General features: G+C 39.6%; 1 protein-coding gene across 7 annotated transcripts in view; it reads left to right on the top strand.

Annotated features, from left to right (window-relative positions):
• grin2bb (glutamate receptor, ionotropic, N-methyl D-aspartate 2B, genome duplicate b) overlaps nucleotides 1–19,542 on the top strand; it is a 95,079-nt gene that overhangs the window by 15,387 nt on the left and 60,150 nt on the right. For all 7 annotated transcript variants that reach the window (XM_058069447.1, XM_058069446.1, XM_058069451.1 and 4 more), the window contains one exon: nucleotides 5,756–6,427. In XM_058069447.1, coding sequence (XP_057925430.1) covers nucleotides 5,756–6,427 — 672 coding nt within the window. The remainder of the gene's footprint in view (nucleotides 1–5,755; nucleotides 6,428–19,542) is intronic.

The raw sequence follows: 19,542 nt of genomic DNA, 5'->3' as shown, positions 1-19,542 counted from the left end.
GCCCCATTTAATAGATATGCCTGTCAGCTTGTGTTAGCCATAATGCCCTTCATAAGGCGTACTGTACAGCACAGCTCAACACATCAAATCTCAAAGGATATCATCGTAAAGGCCGATTACGAGTGCCTACGTGTGTTTGAAATTATGTGGTGCATTTTGTTTTAATGTTGCTCAGCCTGATGATGATGGTCTGTCATGCACTCTCCGGGTACAGAAATGTTTTCCAAACCCCTATGATTTGAACTACTGTTAAGAAAAACCTTTTATTAGTATTTATATTGACACATGACAAAAGCGTAACGTTATCGTGATTAGCCATCCAACTGTGCCTCTATATTCTTATTCTTGACATATTCTTGTCACAAGAGTACGAAGAAGATAACCCCAGTAAAACAAAAACAAAAAAAAATGCTGATGGTGTTGTTGCAGTCTTGCGTAATTAGAACCATAAATGTTCTAATTATAGCCAGGCTAAACATCATTACTTGGAAGGAGGTGATAATCGGGGATTGAAAATTGTTGAAAGTCATTAATAACAACTTTCAAGTAACAATAATTTGGAGTACATGAAAAAATTTTGGGCGGCACGGTGGATGAGTGGTTAGCGCGCACACAGCTAGGAGACCAGGGTTCAATTCCACCCTAGGCCATCTCTGTGTGGAGTTTGCATGTTCTCCCCGTGCATGCATGGGTTTTCTCCGGGTACTCCGGTTTCCTCCCACATTCCAAAAACATGCTAGGTTAATTGGTGACTCCAAATTGTCACATGAATGTGAGTGTGAATGGTTGTTTGTCTATATGTGCCCTGTGATTGGCTGGCGACCAGTCCAGGGTGTACCCCAAAGACAGCTGGGATAGGCTCCAGCACCCCCGCGACCCTCGTGAGGAAAAAATGGTAGAAAATGAATGAATGAATGAATGAATGAAAAAAATTAAAAAAAAAAAATTCCTTGCTCTCTTTGACTACATGGTCATTTATGGTCATATGGCCACAACATAACACTGATTTCGGACGGAATCGTGATATCGGCCAATAGAAACTAGAAAATCAACTCTGCACCACCACCAGGGGAACACATTTATTTAGTTTTATTTATGTCTTAAATTGATTATTTTCTCTGATTATATCTACAATATTGGGTAACACAAGTCTAAATGTGACTTCCATGTCTAGAGGGCTCTAATAATGTTAAAATACGCATCTAGAAGTTTGTGAACAGGTTATAAAATCCAAAATGTTCTATGATTTATAAATAAGGAATGCTCTCATCCTACTTCACGTCACTTTTTACGGTCAACCACAATAAATGAGGGATTATTGTATATTTGTCCTCGTTCGTCTTCCCTTTATTTTAAATTGTCATGAAGAAGCCAAGGTAAAAGTAAAGCACACCCAGAGTTGGTCTAAACCAGGGGTGGGCAAACTTTTTGACCCGCGGGCCGCATTGATATGACAAAATTTACGGGGGGGGCAGACTATATATTTTACACGTAACAGTCCACCTGGTATTGTTGTATCTGTAAAATTGTCATGCAATCTGCTATTATTATTTATTATTTTATATTTATATTTAAATATTTAAAAAATAATAAAATATTATAATAATTACAATAAAATTAAAATAATAATTATTATATTATTATGTAAAATCTACAAATATAACAGTATTATATATAATTAATATAATAATTAGCATTAATATAATAATTATAATAATCATAATAGTTCTAATAATAATTATAATAATCTAATAATAATAATAATAATAATTATTATTATTATGTGCTTGTGTCCCTTTTTTCAGGAGCACTTTGTAAACAACAGACCATGTCAAAAAACGAAATTGATAAAACCATCAAAAGGTTGGCTCAGGCCATGATGCCAGGTTGTATGTTGAGTTTAAATGAAATACTTTGGAAAGATTGGGCGGGCCGTATTCAAACACTTGGCGGGCCGGATGTGGCCCCCGGGCCGTAGTTTGCCCACCCCTGGTCTAAACTGTAGTTAGTCTTTCTGTAACTTTCACAACATTTTTAGTGGAAATCCAAATGTCGAATTTCACATGCAATCCACCTTTTGAGGTTGTACTGCATTCATGAATGTGTAGCATTCGATTAAGGAGCACAGTTCATTGCTCCATTGATCATGCAGAATTGGTATCGGTAGGTTGGAGGTCCGCCAGTGTGAGAGAGAGCAGCGGTTCAAGTCACTCTCCTCATTTTGTTGGTGCTTTGTGCCATTCGACAGGCTTCCCAATCAATACTATTTGTAAATGTTAGGAACCAAATGACTGATGGATTCTAGCGCCTGCTGCATGAGCGTGACCCTGGTAGCACTTGTACAAATAAGGGCACATATAGTGCATCTCTGTATAGTATATTGCAGTGATTTTCAACCTTTTTTGAGCCACGGCACGTGTTTTACATTGGAAAAATCTCGTGGCACACCACTAACCAAAAATGTTACAAAACGTCACCACGACCTCACACGTGCATCAATAAGTCTATCGGAGGAACAAGGTTGCCACACGGACCAATATTACATTGCTCTGCCAGTCTTTACAAAACAGACACACGACAGTAGCCACGTTGACGAGTTTTTCTCTTTCCGAATGACCTTTCGGGAAACAATGGTATCCATGGAAAGGAATATTCCAATCTCTCGTCAACATGCGCCGTGAAAATCAAACAGAATAGTCAATAGGGCATGCCCAGTAAAACGTAAACATCAACATCACGTGATACCGGCTTCCCCAAGTTATTCTTTCACTTGTTGGAATAACTCCGTATTGCCAGTTTTTCGTCTGAATCCAAAACAAACTGCTTCGTCCAATGCCGATTGCTCGCCTCCATTTTTAAAACTGAAGATCGTCTGGATCTGCGTGTTACGTCATATCTGAGCATGCGCTGAAAGAACTCACCCGGGATAAATTTAAACAAAAAAAGATCAAATTCAATCTTGCTAATATTTCATAATTAAACTCAGGACATGTTTTATATAGATATATATTTTCTTTTTTAATAAAACTGCACTTGTGAATAAAGTATAGAAGGGTTTAGATTCTGTTTCACAGATGACGCTAATGCATACGAAAGCTGCTTGCCAACCGCCAATAAACAACAGAAGAAGAAAAACACCAGGAAGAAGAACGCACCCTGACAACTTTCCGTTTGAACGGGCACAAGATACCTCAATCGGATTAGTTAAAGGAATATTCCATCCCAGTTCAATTCTTTCCGTTTGAGCAAATAAACCAAATGCAATTGGAATATTTGGGTCCATGTATACTATTGACATAATGGCTATTGACATAATATTTGCAAATGATGATTAATAAATGTTAATTATAAAAAGTGATATTGGATAATTCCTCACGGCACACCTGACGGTTTCTCAAGGTACACTAGTGTGCCGCGGCACAGTGGTTGAAAATCACTGGTATATTGTGTAAACAGAAGCTGCGAATGCGAATTGAGAGAGCTCTAAAGTCAAGGACCCAAACAGTGCTTGACCTCCTATATGAACCACTGCGCTCATCATGCATGTGTGTTTTCATAGGAGCACCAGGGTTCGCTGCGTGAACACGTCCATTGCATAATCCACATATGAAGATGCTTTTGTGCAACCGCTCATCACCAGTTATTTTTAACGCTGCTGCATATGTGAGTGTAATTGCTGCATAAATGCTGACAGTGTACGTCAAACATCGAGCCTTTGCTGCAGGGTTGGATTTCTGTGAGTGAAATGATCCGCTTTGTGACACCCACTATTTAGATGGTATTAATTAAGAAGCCCTTTATGACAAGTGGAGATGTTGTATGGTGCTGATTAGTCCAAATGACCTGGCAGCGCCGACTCTCTTGTCAGTCTCCATCGTGCCTGTAGCGCTTTTTTGGAGATACATTTTTAATGTGAGGTACACTAAAAGGCAGCGCATCCGGCTCATCTCGATCTGCAGTGTAGCGCATTAGCCTACCTTTGTGGGTATTTGTGTTAGCTGCTTGTAAATAAAAAAAAAAACAAAGTCAGTTGTCGCGTTGTGATGTTGCACCTCCCAAGATGTGTGTATCTTCTTGTCCATCACCGTGTTATATGTGGTGATACATTTGAATTGTTACTATGGCAACGGAGCACTGGCTGTTACACACACATTCAAATGGGCAACAGTCGCTATGTCACACTTTTTTTTCTGCTAGTTTCTTTCTTCTGTTCTCTCTCTGCGTATTCAATTGCCCTCTTTATATTTAACATCCTTTTTCCCGCATGCTGATACCTCAAATCTTTATTATTTAAATAATGAAAGCATCCTGCTTTAGCCTTCTGTTCTCCTTCTTCGTCATCTTGCTATTCATGTCCGCTTTTCTTCCATATTTCTGATGCTTTGTGGCCCCTCTGCATCTCTCTCTTTATACATCTTCTGGGTTTCTTCTTGCCATTTCTTGCCTCCACCTCCGTCTCTTTTGTGGATGTCTCTATTTATTCTCTCCTCTGCTCTCTGCTGCTTTCCTCCCACACTCTTCCACCTCCTCCTCCACCTCCTCCTCTTCCTTCCCTGCCTTTCTTTCTCTGGGCTCGTTCATCCTCATGGAGAATTTCACTAGTTTACAATTAACGTGTGCACCTGCAATTAAGGGTGACAAACCCCGGGTAATTAGACCTCTTAGATGTTCTTTTCATGCGGAGCTCCTTGTCTTTCCTCCTCTTTCGTTTTGCCTTCTCGTAACCTTGCCCCTATTTCACACATTGCGTCCATTTTTTTCTTCTCTCAGATTTCAACTCTACTCACAAGTTTGCTGCTATTTTTTTTGTTTTTTTTTTGTTTTAAGTTGAGCGTTTGATAAATAAAAGATGAACAAAGGTGTTGTGTGCGCAAAGAGGACGAATAAGTCCTACATTCAGGCCTCGTCTAAAAGGTTTGCATAATTTGGAGCATTATAACAACAGCACTCACAGTTGAGCGCAGAGCACAGAATCTTAAATAGATCAGCATCTTCACACATACCTATCTCTTGTATAAATATTCTGTGATAAATAGTGTAAAATGTACCACAATTTTAGTAAAAGTGGAAATAAATCAAGTTGAAAGTTGTGTGGAAATTAAATAAATACTTTTTGTGCAATGCTTGTAAATCTGTCATGAACACATAACCTACTTTTCCTGTGTGCACTACTTGCCTGAAAGCCGCAGAGGCGCTGTTGATTCAGTCTTAACGACATTGTAGTCTGAAGAAGAAAAATGAATACATAAGTTGAGCTGTCGCTCCCCGCTATGGCACAACCTCTGAGGGTAGCATTATTCTGCTCATTATAGGGCATCTAGTCCAATACAGTAACTGTGTATATTCACACACATGCAGCCACCCAGAAGACCATTTTCCCATCAAGTGGTGACTAATTGTGTTTCTCCACGTCTGTCACCTCCCTCCATCTCCTTTATGCTCCACTCTGCTGCTCTTTGTGTGGCTGCGAATAAAGGAGCTGTAAATAATAGCAACAATAGAAAATAATAGGTCTGCGCTTGACTTTAGACAGCAGTGAAGTGTTGTAGGAGGAAATGTTTTGTTGCTTGAGTAGAAGAAGTAAAAGTTGGAATGTTTGGAGGCACACTCGCGCCTCCTGATTCCTTTTCCATGCATTTTTTTTTGTCATATAAATCTACTTGTGCTTAGATTCCCAAAAAAGTCCCCACTGTGTTGGGTCACAGTCCCACACTTGTAAGAATTAATATCCGGTTTTTCATCTCTCTTCCTGCAGGGACGGAATTTACACTACTCCGCAATGCTTGTCAGCCTCCTTCCATCTCCCTCCTGCCTTCAGGACAAATGTCTTCTCTCCTCCTCTTGCCCCCATCATTCCTCTGTTCGACCCCGAAAACAGTCAACGCATCACCCCAATCCCTGGCCGCGGCTGCTCCTGCCCTTCCTCGTCATCTCATTGCTCCTGCAGCCTGTTTGCGGGGCACGCAGGGCTGGAGGTCCAGGCACAGGTTCAGGAAGCTCCCCAGGAGGGCAAGGTGGCCCGAGGGGAGGCAACACACAGCGCGGCGTTGTCATCCCCCCGCAGTACTCTCCTGGACCACAAGTGCTTCCGCCAATCAACCCCAAACTCATCAGCTCTCTCAGTATTGCTGTCATCTTGGTAGGGAACTCTAGTGAATTGGCTCTGGGAGCGGGACTTGAAAAAGAGGACTTCCTGCATATCCCCTACCCGCCAAAAGTGGAGGTGGTCACCATGAACGAGACCGATCCAAAGAGTATCATCCGTCAAATCTGTGCACAAATGACAAGGAACTCCCTGCAAGGTGTTGTTTTTGGTGATGACACAGACCAGGAGGCCATCGCTCAGATTCTGGACTTCATCTCCGCTCAGACTCACATCCCCATTCTGGGCATCAGAGGGGGATCCTCCATGGTCATGGCAGCCAAGGTAGGAAGACTAATCTGTATATTAAAAAGGTGGAATCAGAGTTTAAATAGATAAAACTTGTAGCTTTGGACAGTATAACCAATTGATATAATATATAATATAATCAATTCCAAAAGTTCTAACTCATAAAGACATGATTCTGCTACGATTTCCAAAATTGTAAAAATATACATAACTATATAACTAAATATCAAACAAACATGTACCTTACCATTTAAACCAACAACCACTACCAGCAGTGATATTGATATTTTCAACTCCCTGCTATGCACATGTTATGGTAAGTTGAATGCTTATGGTTTGTTGTTGGATCCAGAAAATAGTGTTATGGATGTAAAACGTCATTTTTGATGCGCCGCCGGGTTGACAGTGTGTGTGCACTGCCACGTCTGAGCCATACCTCTGAAATGACAACCTAGACGTCTTTTCTTTAAGCCGTTATATTTGTCTCGGTACGGTCCATCGCCTTGTGTTTGTGTCTGTTACATCATGCATCTCTTTATGACTCTGCTTAAAAAAAATGGTGGCCGCTGCTCATAATGCATTGCACAATCACATGCAAGATTGTGAGATTTCGTCTTCGGTGCGTGATCCAAGATGGTGGCGTAAACAAACCGGACGGTATTTTGTATGTTAAACAAGCAAGTAAACACAAGCCAAAATTTTAGATGTTAACTGAAAAATGCCTTAACTGAAGTGGACTTTAACCGAGGTACCAGTGTATTTGATTCAGATTTACAGATCCTTTTCTAATCATCTTAATTCACTGTCACAAAGGGCAGCAATCAGTTGTTCATTTTTTGTATTTCCCATAGTGCAGTTGAGTCGATTGCTGTGTAAATAAATACCAGTGACCGCAAAGGATTTTTTTTTCAGATTACACTCACTTCATATGTGTATCAGCTCATGGAATATTTCCCATATTTTATTACAGATATGAAAATGAATTCTATTAGCAATTAAGTTTGGAGCATTTAGACAGAATGTTACAGTGCTAGAAATATCAGGTATTATGTGTGTTCGAGAGACGAGGGAATTCCACCTGCAGTGTTTTCATGTGTATTGTTATGAATACAATATTTTCCCTCTGTTGTAAAGACGTGCTGAGATATCTCAGATGGGCTTCACACACACACATACACACACACACACACACTTCCCTGTGATTACAATTGACTTGCTTTTCTTTGTTCAACCTTTCTTCAGGTCTTTCCCATACACACAAACACACCCTCCACATACTAGAATGCCGGATGAGTGCGGTGGACACGGTTGGCATGGCAACCACTTTCTTATACATTTCTCTTGACTTACAGTATGAAAGCAATTACAGGGAGAAAAAGAAAGGAAGCACTCGTTCTTGGTCTGACAAAAGCAGTGCCTGGGGTAAAAAACAGCAAAAAGTAAAAAAAATAAAATAAATGCCTCTGCGTATTCAGGGGGATGGAGCGTTAAGACTTTGATCAGATGAACGAATACGAATGAATACGTCAGACATGGGCAATATGATCAAAAATAGATCGCTATAAAGGGGAACTGTCCATGTTTCTCCAGATATTGTTCAGGTTTGTGTACCACAATGCGGTTCTTCATCAAACCCACAAATTCTCGCAAACTTTGGAGTGGGTGAGGTTATTCCAAACTGGTTCAAGATTACATTTTTTTTTGTCATTACTAGTACAAGCTCACAAAAGGTTGTTTCGCAACCAATCCAGAAGTGCATTGTACACAGTATTTATACTACATGTGTACAAAATCAACCAGTAATGCTATTTAATAGTTGAATATGTTGATGGGAATAGGAATTGTTAATAAATTTTTGATTACATATTAATGCTGTGAAAAATAATGTGTATAACTAAATTACTACATTAATGATGTAAGCATTTTTAACACAATTAATGCATGAACATCATCAATCCACACCTCTGTTATGACAGCAGAAGTAGGCACAGTGTCACGCAGCGTCTCATTATTTATAATAACTTTATTCTGACCTGAAAACAGTGGTGGTGGAAAACAATTCCAGAACCATATAACTCAAACACAAACATGTCTCCCATTTTCTACCACACTACATCACAATAACATCTTTTTTTTTTTTGCATATATGTGTGGTCTAACACAGAAACACAAAGAAAAACATGAAGTGGATGTTCTCATCACTTACACTCAATGTAACTCACTTTAGATGTAAAACATAATCATTAAACTCATTTATTGGTTCATATAATGCACACAAATGATGAAAACCTCCATAATTTTTTCCTTTCTTCATATGAGAGCAACTACCACCACCATATTTTACTGTTAGTATGTTGTTTCTTTTTTTTACGCCAGCAGTAATGAGACACACCTTCCAAAAATGTTTTTTTTGGCAGACCAAAAGTTACTTTCCCAAATGTTTTGGGCATCATCAAGAAATAATCTTCTGTCTTTTGGCAAGAGGTCGCCAGCCAATCACAGGGCACATATAGACAAACAACCATTCACACTCACATTTATACCTATGGATAATTTGGAGTCGCCAATTAACCTAGCATGTTTTTGGAATGTGGGAGGAAACCGGAGTACCCGGAGAAAACCCACGCATGCACGGGGAGAACATGCAAACTCCACACAGAGATGGCAGAGCGGGGAATCAAACCGGGTCTTCTAGCTGTGTGGCCTGAGTGCTAACCACTCGTCCTACAGACTAAATTATACGGTAATTATGAATGTAAAAATTAGATGTACAGACTAAATGTATTTTACAGACAAATATACAGATATACGTGTACTATATACGTGTGTAAATATATATATATATATATATATATATATATGTATATGTATGTATATGTGTATATATATATATATGTATATGTGTATATATATGTATGTATATGTGTATATATATATATATGTATATGTGTATATATATGTATGTATATGTGTATATATATATATATGTATATGTGTATATATATATATATGTATATGTGTATATATATATATGTATATGTGTATATATATATATATGTATATGTGTATATATATATATGTATATGTTTATATATATATATATATATATATATATATATATATATATATATATATATATATATATATATATATATATATATATATATATATATATATATATATATATATATATATATATATATATATATATATATATATATATATATATATATGGAGTTCCATCAACTACTTTACAGATTTACATATGTGGAGAAGAACAGTTTGGGATCTTTATTTGTTTCAGCCATGCCTGACAAGTTACATGATGGTTACGTTTGCATAATTCAACATGTCTGAAAAGGAGTAGGAAGAAGCAGAGTTTATATTTAATTCTACCCCTTCCCCATATCTATTACTGATTCATTCACACAATAACTTTTACTTACAATATTTCACTTTTTAATAACCTGAAATAACGGTGTTTAAAAAAAATCAAGAAGCAAATAGAGGTTAAAATAATGACACTACTACTGTCCTGCAAATAACCTTAGAGGTTCCACTTCTAGTACAAAAAAAAATGCCCTCTGTGTTCTTCTTCAGCCCTTCCATTAGATTTCCATTTGAAAACATTGACTGCAAATGTGTGCTTTTGCAATATTTAAATAGCATTTTCACAAATACACATTCTCAGTTGAAATAGCGCGGCCACAAATAAAAAAAACACTCGCCAGTTTTATTTTCCTCTCCAACAGTGATTTATAATGAGCGAGTGCATCAGTGACAGATGCAGGTAGGCCCAATCTGCAGTAAACAATTTGCACATTTCCATTTAGCCATTAATTCTCACTCTACCTTACGTTGCTATTGGCAGAACATGGTGACAGCGTCGGACCGGGCCTTTGCTCAGCTCCACCTATGGAGACTAATGAGGTCTTCTAGATCTATTGTTGGGACGTAAGCTGTGTGCTAGCCTCTGTTGTGTGTGCGCGTGTGTGTGTTCAATGCTGGTGTTGAATGATAATAGCTCTTTGCCTGTGTTTTGGGAGATTACAGCGGTTGTTTTCAGAGTACACAAGGTATAGCCAAAGATGCACAACATTTTCTCATAAAAAAGACCGCTTTCCTTAAAAAGTTTCTTTTGCACAACATTCATTATGTGTTATATTATTGTTTCATTTCCCCATCCAACAATGGCTGCCGTTATTTTTAATTATGCAGGAGGGCTTACAGTTGCCGCATGTTAAATCCTAATCTCACAGGGTAAAAAAAAAAGTGTCTGTCAGGTGGTCGATAGGAAAAGCTGGGTGAATCAGCTTCAGAGCTGTGGCTCCCACGTGGTAAGAGGCCTGCAGCTGAGTGAAAGGGAGGGACAGGGTGTCATTAAATTCCCTTTTGCCAAGCACATATAATATTAAATGTCACGCAAAGTCAATCACACCGCCTTTTAATGATGTGGCAACAGCCACTTATGTAGGCTACATTGCATTTCTTATGTTATACATTGCACAGACAACAAAAATCATTTATTCACAATCACATCACAATCTGGATTATGTTTTCTTGGTCATGTTTAGGGATGGGAACATTAAGTCAATTGTTTGTTACTTTTAAAACATTGCTTTAGATTAAGGACGATTTCCATGAAAAAGCATGTGATACCGATAAATGCTCTTTAAATGCTGATGTGAATCCTACTATGGCAGCTTACAGCAATCCCTGCGTGTAGTGTAGTGTAGGGTCCTAACATCTTGGGTAGCGTTCGACTTATTCTTTCCTTCACACTACGCAGGCTGATATAAAAAAAAAACAAACAAACACTGCCATGTGGAACTTACCTGCCAACATATGCCACAAAGACTATTTTACGGGGCGTTAAAAAACTTTAATTTAATACGGCATTTGAAACAATGGTGAGTTTTTGAGGCTCATGGTGTAAACATCTGCCAAAACGCAGATTAAACAACTTGCCCGTGTGTGTGTGTGTGACAGTCCGAAGCGTAAGCAAATAACCCAAATTATTCAATCCATCGGAAGAGATTAGCAGCCTTTCTCAGTGGTGGGTTTCATAGACTGCTCTCTCACCTGGAGCTCAACTATGAGCTACCTGGAAGTCTTGCTAGAGTTCCACAAACATACTCTTACATCCAAGGTCTCCTTCATGGGTTTCTTGAAAAAGTGAAATATGTTTTTGCAGCCAATAACAGGAGGAATTCAGACCTTTCATTAAGTTATTATTCATTTTATTAGTAATGTCTAATACTGTAGGCGGCACGGTGGTCTAGTGGTTAGCGCGCAGACCTCACAGCTAGGAGACCAGGGTTCAATTCCACCCTCGGCCATCTCTGTGTGGAGTTTGCATGTTCTCCCCGTGCATGCGTGGGTTTTCTCCGGGTACTCCGGTTTCCTCCCACATTCCAAAAACATGCTAGGTTAATTGGTGACTCCAAATTGTCCATAGGTATGAATGTGAGTGTGAATGGTGGTTTGTCTATATGTGTCCTGTGATTGGCTGGCGACCAGTCCTCGGTGTACCCCGCCTCTCGCCCGATGACAGCTGGCTCCAGCACCCCTGCGACCCTCGTGAGGAAATGAATGAATACTGTTTTTTGGGGGGGGGTGACTTTTTCCCCTACGGCACCCTTGGCCAATAGCACTCATTATAAATTGAAAATGTTCTAATTAATGTATTTGACCAGTATCGGTTTCACTCATGGATGATCAACATAAAACCCCGACAGGGGCAATTGGAGATTCTCTGAATTCTCTGTTTAATGTGCTGGTGTGGTTTTCATATTTCATATTTTCCAGAGTTGTGCCATGCTGAACATGTACACCAAACAAAACACCAGCATTTGATGATGGAAAAATTATTATTAAATTATCTACTCGGTGTGTCATGACACACAAGATTGGGTCCATAAGAATGAGACTTTAAGAAAAGTACAATGAAAAAATATGACTGAGATTTCTGCATGCACGCAGGAAAGCCTCGCACGCAGCCGGGTCGCAAGGGCAAGGCAGAGGAAACCCCTGTGACCCCTGCGTGTGTGGCAATTTTAAATGTGTATATTGCCTGGCCACGGCAGTGGATCCTCCCGCAATGAGCAAGTCCTCCAGCTGTACACTTTAGCTCTCCCAACATCCATGAGCATCTCACATTAATGCACCTGACCTGGCCATGACGCCCGGTTCTTCCCGCTCTACATTCCGGTTCTCCCGGTCATGATAACTAGAGGTGCCGTAGGAAGCCATGCATTTTGAAATCAAAATGAGTGCGCTGCCCGAGCCTCATACGATGCCCATACACGTATGTCGCCAGTGAGTGAAACGTACGACAGCCTTACATACTTGCAACTCCTTTGGCTACCCCAATTCCTCTACATCAGGGGTCTCAAACTCAATTTACTTGGGGGCCACTGGAGCTTGGGTTTGGGTGAGACTGGGCCGCATCACGTTTTCCAAACCCCCCCCCCCTAAAAACGCATTTATTAAAAATGAAAAAATTTAAAAAACTTCGCTTTAGTTCCAATTTTCTATAGAAAAGCTCTGATAAAACATTCCACTGTTCTCAAATATCTTACTTTTTATTTTTCTACACAAAATAAGATGAAAAATAAATAAACAAATCAAGAATAAAGAAAATCAATCAATCAATAATAAATAAATAAATATAATAATAATGTTAAAACGGCAAATAATAAAAACTTAAGAAACCACATATAGTTGGTGGGTAGATAAATTATTTTTTTAGATTAAAATTAACAAAGCATTATTAGAGCCCTGTAGACATGACAAAACACGACTATAGTCACATTTATACTCTTTATATTTACAACATATTGCGCAACTGCAGGGTCTTGAGACACATGCTAACTCGCAAACTAGAGAGCTAGCGACCTAAACGGTAGCCTTCAAGTTATTTCCTTTAAACTTAAATAGCCAAAAACTTACCACTTCCACACTGATAGGGAGGATAACTATTAACAGTTATTTAACCTTTAACATGAACATTAATCAAACGTAATAATTTTTTCTGGGTACATGATACCATACAGCATCCATATCAAACTTGCGCGGGCCGCACTAACATTAAACTTTCATATCAAGGCGGGGGCCTCAAACTAGCGTCCTGCGGGCCACATTTGGCCCACGGGCCGCGTGTTTGAGACCTCCTTTCACTTTCAGTCAAGAAAATGAATCATAATAGTCAGCAGAGCACATCAGTAGCACTGGAGATGTTTGTCATCCATCTCAGACGTCACCCAGACGGGTTAGTCTGCTCCATTTGTGCAATGTCAATGCGACAAAGATGCTCCACGAATCTAAATAAAATGATTGATGCTGCAAATGACAACACTGTTGTGAGTAATGCATCTGCACTTATTGATCCAAACTTTATATTGATCATTTTAATGAGACGTGAAAGATGATTTTCTATTGTCTGTATCTGTCGTCTCCCCGTGCATGCGTGGGTTTTCTCCGGGTACTCCGGTTTCCTCCCACATTCCAAAAACATGCTAGGTTAATTGGCGACTCCAAATTGTCCATTAGGTATGAATGTGAGTGTGAATGGTTGTTTGTCTATATATGCCCTGTGATTGGCTGGCGACCAGTCCAGGGTGTACCCCGCCTCTCGCCCGAAGACAGCTGGGATAGGCTCCAGCACCCCCGCGACCCTCGTGAGGAAAAAGCGGTAGAAAATGAATGAATGAATGTATCTGTCGTCAGTTGAAAGGAATCTCCAACTAGAAGCTTTGGAGCTACAAGTAGCTCGCCACCTGATTTTAAGTATATACCGACATCTGTATCTGTATACAAATATATTTTCATTCATTCATTTTCTACCGCTTTTTCCTCACGAGGGTCGCGGGGGGTGCTGTCTTCGGGCACGAGGCGGGGTACACCCTGGACTGGTCGCCAGCCAATCACAGGGCACATATAGACAAACAACCATTCACACTCATACCATTCATACCTATGGACAATTTGGAGTCACCAATTAACCTAGCATGTTTTTGGAATGTGGGAGGAAACCGGAGTACCTAGAGAAAACCCACGCATGCACAGGGAAAACATGCAAACTCCACACAGAGATGGCCGAGGGTGGAATTGAACCCTGGTCTCCTAGCTGTGTGCGCGCTAACCACTTGACCACCGTGCCGCCAAAAATTTTTTCATTATACTCCAAATTATTGTTACTTGAAAGTTGTTATTAATGACATTCAACAATTTTCAATCCCCGATTATCACCTGCTTCCAAGTAATGATGTTAAGGTAAATAGAACAGCCTGGCTATAATTAGAACATTTATGGTTGTAATTAAGCAAGACTGCAACAACACCATCAGCATTTTTTTTGTTTTTGTTTTACTGGGGTTATCTTCTTCGTACTCTTGTGACAAGAATATGTCAAGAATAAGAATATAGAGGCACAGTTGGATGGCTAATCACAACAACCATTCACACTCACATTCATACCTATGGACAATTTGGAGTCACCAATTAACCTAGCATGTTTTTGGAATGTGGGAGGAAACCGGAGTACCCGGAGAAAACCCACGCATGCACGGGGAGAACATGCAAACTCCACACAGAGATGGCCGAGGGTGGAATTGATCCCTGGTCTCCTAGCTGTGAGGTCTGCACGCTAACCACTAGACCGCCGTGCCGCCCCCAAATATATTTAAATTATTAAAAAGACAGGTTTGCACCCGTCAAACAGTGGCATTTTTTTTGGATATAATCACTAACTTGTTTTGTTTTGGGATTTTTTTCACACCGCATCCCAACAGAAGCGCAAACAGTAGTATAATTTGCAGCTTTGTGTATCTAAATATTTCATGTCAGTGCTGTTTCTTGAGAGTAAAACAGGAGGGAGTTTGTCTGACTGCTGCCATGACGCCACACACACACACACACACACAAATACCAAAGGTACAAAACACCGTATGAGCTTTATATCCTTTATCCATCTTTGTCCTTATTCCATCTCTGCAGTGTTTTCTCTTCATGGATGTTATCCCACCATCAGTATTCCATATCCATTCTCTTTTCACATTCTTACCTGATACATTTCTCAATTTGAACGTCTCAAACACAACTCTAAAATCAACCCTCTCTTCTCCATCTCCCCCCATTACCCGACCACTTCATCAGCGGGCGTGCCGCGCGTGGACCGCTTGACTAATTTGGGAGATCACAGGGACCGTGGCAGCGTTGCACTAGGTTACAGCACGTTGTCAGAAAGCTTCTCCTGCCATCCCCTGGCCTTTTAACATTCCAGCACATGAATCCCAATTAGCTAGTTAATCTAATTAACTAGGCTGCATGTGGAAACCATGTTAAGCTTTTTGGACACCAAAATGGCAGCGGTCGGTTTGATCACTCTTGATTGCCAATTAGACTGAGACAAATGTGTATTGATTACTGAGCCTTCTCACACACAATAAATATTCTTTATAGTCAAGTTTAAGGACCACTAGTGGCCGAGTGAGTTATGAGACTTGTCAGTCAGGCTCATGGCTTCCCGACTTTCCCGTCTGAGCTCTCCTACAAACAACTCTGCAAAGGTCATGAGGTAAAGAAATAGAACACTAAGAGAATCTGACTTCAGGCCTTTACCTGAATGAACTAAGCGGTAATATTGTACTGAACATTGAGTGTAAGGTCTCCACTAGCTTTCATGTATTAATGACTCTTTTCCACAGCAATCAAGAGGCCATATGGTTGTACTCCAATCGTCATGGTGGTACAGCTCCTCTGGCTGGACAATTCAAGGGTACTTGGACGATGAAAAGTGAAAATGCATTTCCTTTTCTTTATCTTTACTTTGAGCCAGAATGTAATGGATTCATATGGGCCAACTGATCCGATTCATGGGCATAGGTTTTTGGCATTATTATGTTAACAAACTAACAAATTGCAATCAAAACAATACATCTTGCACTACTTTTTGCCTTTTTTTGTGTTACTTGTCTGCATTTTTAAATACCATATCGACCCGAATGCAAGGCAAAGCTGCACCGCAGCCACTTCTGGTTCCCTCCCACATTATAGCCAATGGCACGCAGCCAAAGTTGTCCGTGACAGGAAAACCATGGAATTTATAGGGTGACAATTCCTTGTTGTCACAGCCCGGATAATTACAGGTATGTATGTTTTAAACCACTCTAGCTCTTGCGTTGCAGTGATCACGATCCGCGCATCTAAACACTGAAACACACAACAATGGACAGGCGGGAGTTCAAAGTGATACAACGGCAAATAAAGTAATGGTAATGGTTTTATTTCATTTGAACATGCATCAGATTACAATTGAGTGCATCACATAATCAGTTCACAGTTCCACATGTCCAAAAGGAGTAGGAAGAAGCAAAGCTTATTAAATCCTACCCCTCCATCTGGTACTTTTACAATCAGTAACTGTTACATTTGTTCACTTCCTGCTTTCCATAATACAGTTTAAGTTTTTTTTTTTTTTTTTTTTAAATAATGCACCTTGTACCGAAGTATGAGGTGATATGACCATACAATGACATAATGGGTACCATAGTAAGTGTCAATATAGTGATATATATAGCACATCATGACTCATCATCCTTGTATTTAGCAAACATCAACTGCTTGTATTGTTTCTTAAATTGGCTCATCGTTGTGCATTGTTTGAGGTCCTTACTCAATCCATTCCATAGTTTGATTCCACATACTGAAAAGCTATGGCTTTTTAACGTAGTCCTAGCATAGAAGTGTTTCAAATGTAGTTCTTCCCTGAAATCATATTTCTCCTCTCTTGTAGAGAAGTATTGGATGACATTTTTAGGTAATTGGTTATTTTTAGCCTTACACATTATTTTAGTTGTTTGAAAATTAACTATATGAGCAAGTTTAAGTATTTGTGATTTTAGAAATAAGGAATTAGTATGTTCTCTGTAGGCTGTGCGATTTGTGAGGTCTAATTTTTCCCGAAATCTGACCAGAACTCAGCTCAGGATGCGAAGTGGGGAGTGAGTCGCTGTTGACGAACTTCACTGCTTATGGGAATGTCATACAAATTCATGTAAAAAAAATCTAAACTATACCTTTAAATGTGACAAACGTGGGAAAAAAAACATATCAGGAGGGGGGGGCAAACAGTTTTTCACACCACTGTATGTGCAAACTGCCTGTCAAAGCGTGTCTCATTCGCATGGATGGGTTAACACCTCTTGGGGTAAGTTGGGAGGAATTCTTAAGTAATTTCCCTAACCTCTGGGATTTTCCTTGTGAATTTCTGTTAATAAAGTAATGTCATCCAGCCAGCAATTCCCTCTCCCACAGTTGTCCATGCCTTCTTTTTTGTAGTTTCTGCCTTTTTCCTGCTCTTTCTGCCACTGTAAGATAATATAGACTTAGCTTTTTTTCTGCAATGAGAGCTTCTTCTCTGGATCTTGTAGGTCCCTTGCAAATAGAGGAATTAATGAAGCTAGGGGTGATGCCTGCTGTTAAGTGTCATCACGCAGGACAAATCGGGACCAAATAATGCTATGCGATGTGGGACCAATGCGTGTCCTGCACACTTTGTACAAAAGACACAAACAATGCAGGACTTTGGTGTAAATAAGTCGTGTGGGAGGGTGGCACAAATTGCATGCCAATTGCGTAAACACTTTATAAACAGTGCATAACTCTTCTTCAACCTTTTCTGCGGCGGTAATATGTGTGCAAGTGTAAAACCCACAGCCTGAAAGAGTCCAATTGTGATGGTTTTAAATGCCCCGAGAATACACTGACCTGAATGAATATTCACAAGCAGCATGTCAATAGATCTCGGCAGCTTCAACGCTCACCTTTCACTCGGCTGCCCGGCTTTTCATGACTTATACTGATATCAAGCGATACCCATATGGGCAGCAGCTCTTCCCCTAATGCTGTGAAATGAACACAGCGGCGTCTCCATATGGCAGACCGCAATTTCAACTAGTCCATGTCATCAGGGTTTGAAAGTGAACACTCATTAGGTTGACAATTTATTCTGCAACTACTGGCCATGAGCATCATTTCATGTTTTTTTTTTTTATTACATTTTTGGAATAGAGATATGATTTAAAAAACAGTGTCAGATAAAAGATATAAAGATAAGAGATGCTTGCAGGGCGCGGGGGTGTTTGGGCTGTCATAATGTGGTGGTTTTCATGGCTTTGCATCAGGCTGAGGACCGTAAACGCAGAGAAAGCTGGCTTTGGGTATTTAATCCCAAATGGGCACAAAGGTTGAGTTAGCTCTAATTGCATGGAAGGGGGTGGTGGTGGTGGATATGGCCACTTGTTTTCATTTATTACACAGTCGTCAAATCGTTGAGGCTCATGTGCAGAGAAATAGATGGAGCACCACAAACGTGACACAGAATTTTTGTCTCATCTTCATACTGTATTTGCTATGATTATTATTTGACTGTTGACACAATTTCTGCTGCATGTACTTCTGGCATCCCAAGCATCATCGTGTATGTACGTAATAAAATGGAGCACCATTATTCCCTTTTACGGTGGAAACAAATTCATAAGATTTAATTGCGTGTGGGTGGTGATGGTGATTAAAATCCTTTTCTGGTCATTGATGATTTTTTTTCCCCAAAGCCTTATATTTTTCTCCAATAATAAATTACAATCCAGTGTTTCTTTTTAAAGCTTCTTGGACATCATCCCATGGTGGTGTACCGTATTTTAACCTTTTCTGTATGTTCAACCTACCATTGCATCTGCAGTAATCCCACTTCCACCGATCGGGATTTCTTTTTCTTTTTTTTTTTTATTTGGGCAAATATATGAAGCATTACAGTGCATTTCGTACATCAATCAAAATATAACTTTCCATTATTTACATTTGTATTCAGCTATCTGATCACACGCCCAAAAGGAGTAGGCTTAAAGCTTATACTAAATGCCTACCCATTTTTGCAAGATATAATCATGTTCATGCCACTGTCTTGTTTTCCCCTGTTAATATTATCATTGTAATATTATTATTGTTATTATCATTATCATTATAATCTTTATTATTATTACCATCATTATAATCATCATTAATATTACAATTTTCATCATTATAGTTAACAATTTTTGGATTATTTAATTTGACAGAGGGCGGCACGGCGGTCTAGTGGTTAGCGCCAGA

The sequence above is a fragment of the Doryrhamphus excisus genome, chromosome 1 (assembly GCF_030265055.1).
Source record: "Doryrhamphus excisus isolate RoL2022-K1 chromosome 1, RoL_Dexc_1.0, whole genome shotgun sequence".
Lineage (NCBI taxonomy): Eukaryota > Metazoa > Chordata > Actinopteri > Syngnathiformes > Syngnathidae > Doryrhamphus > Doryrhamphus excisus.
This window is presented reverse-complemented; position numbering and strand designations above follow the sequence as displayed.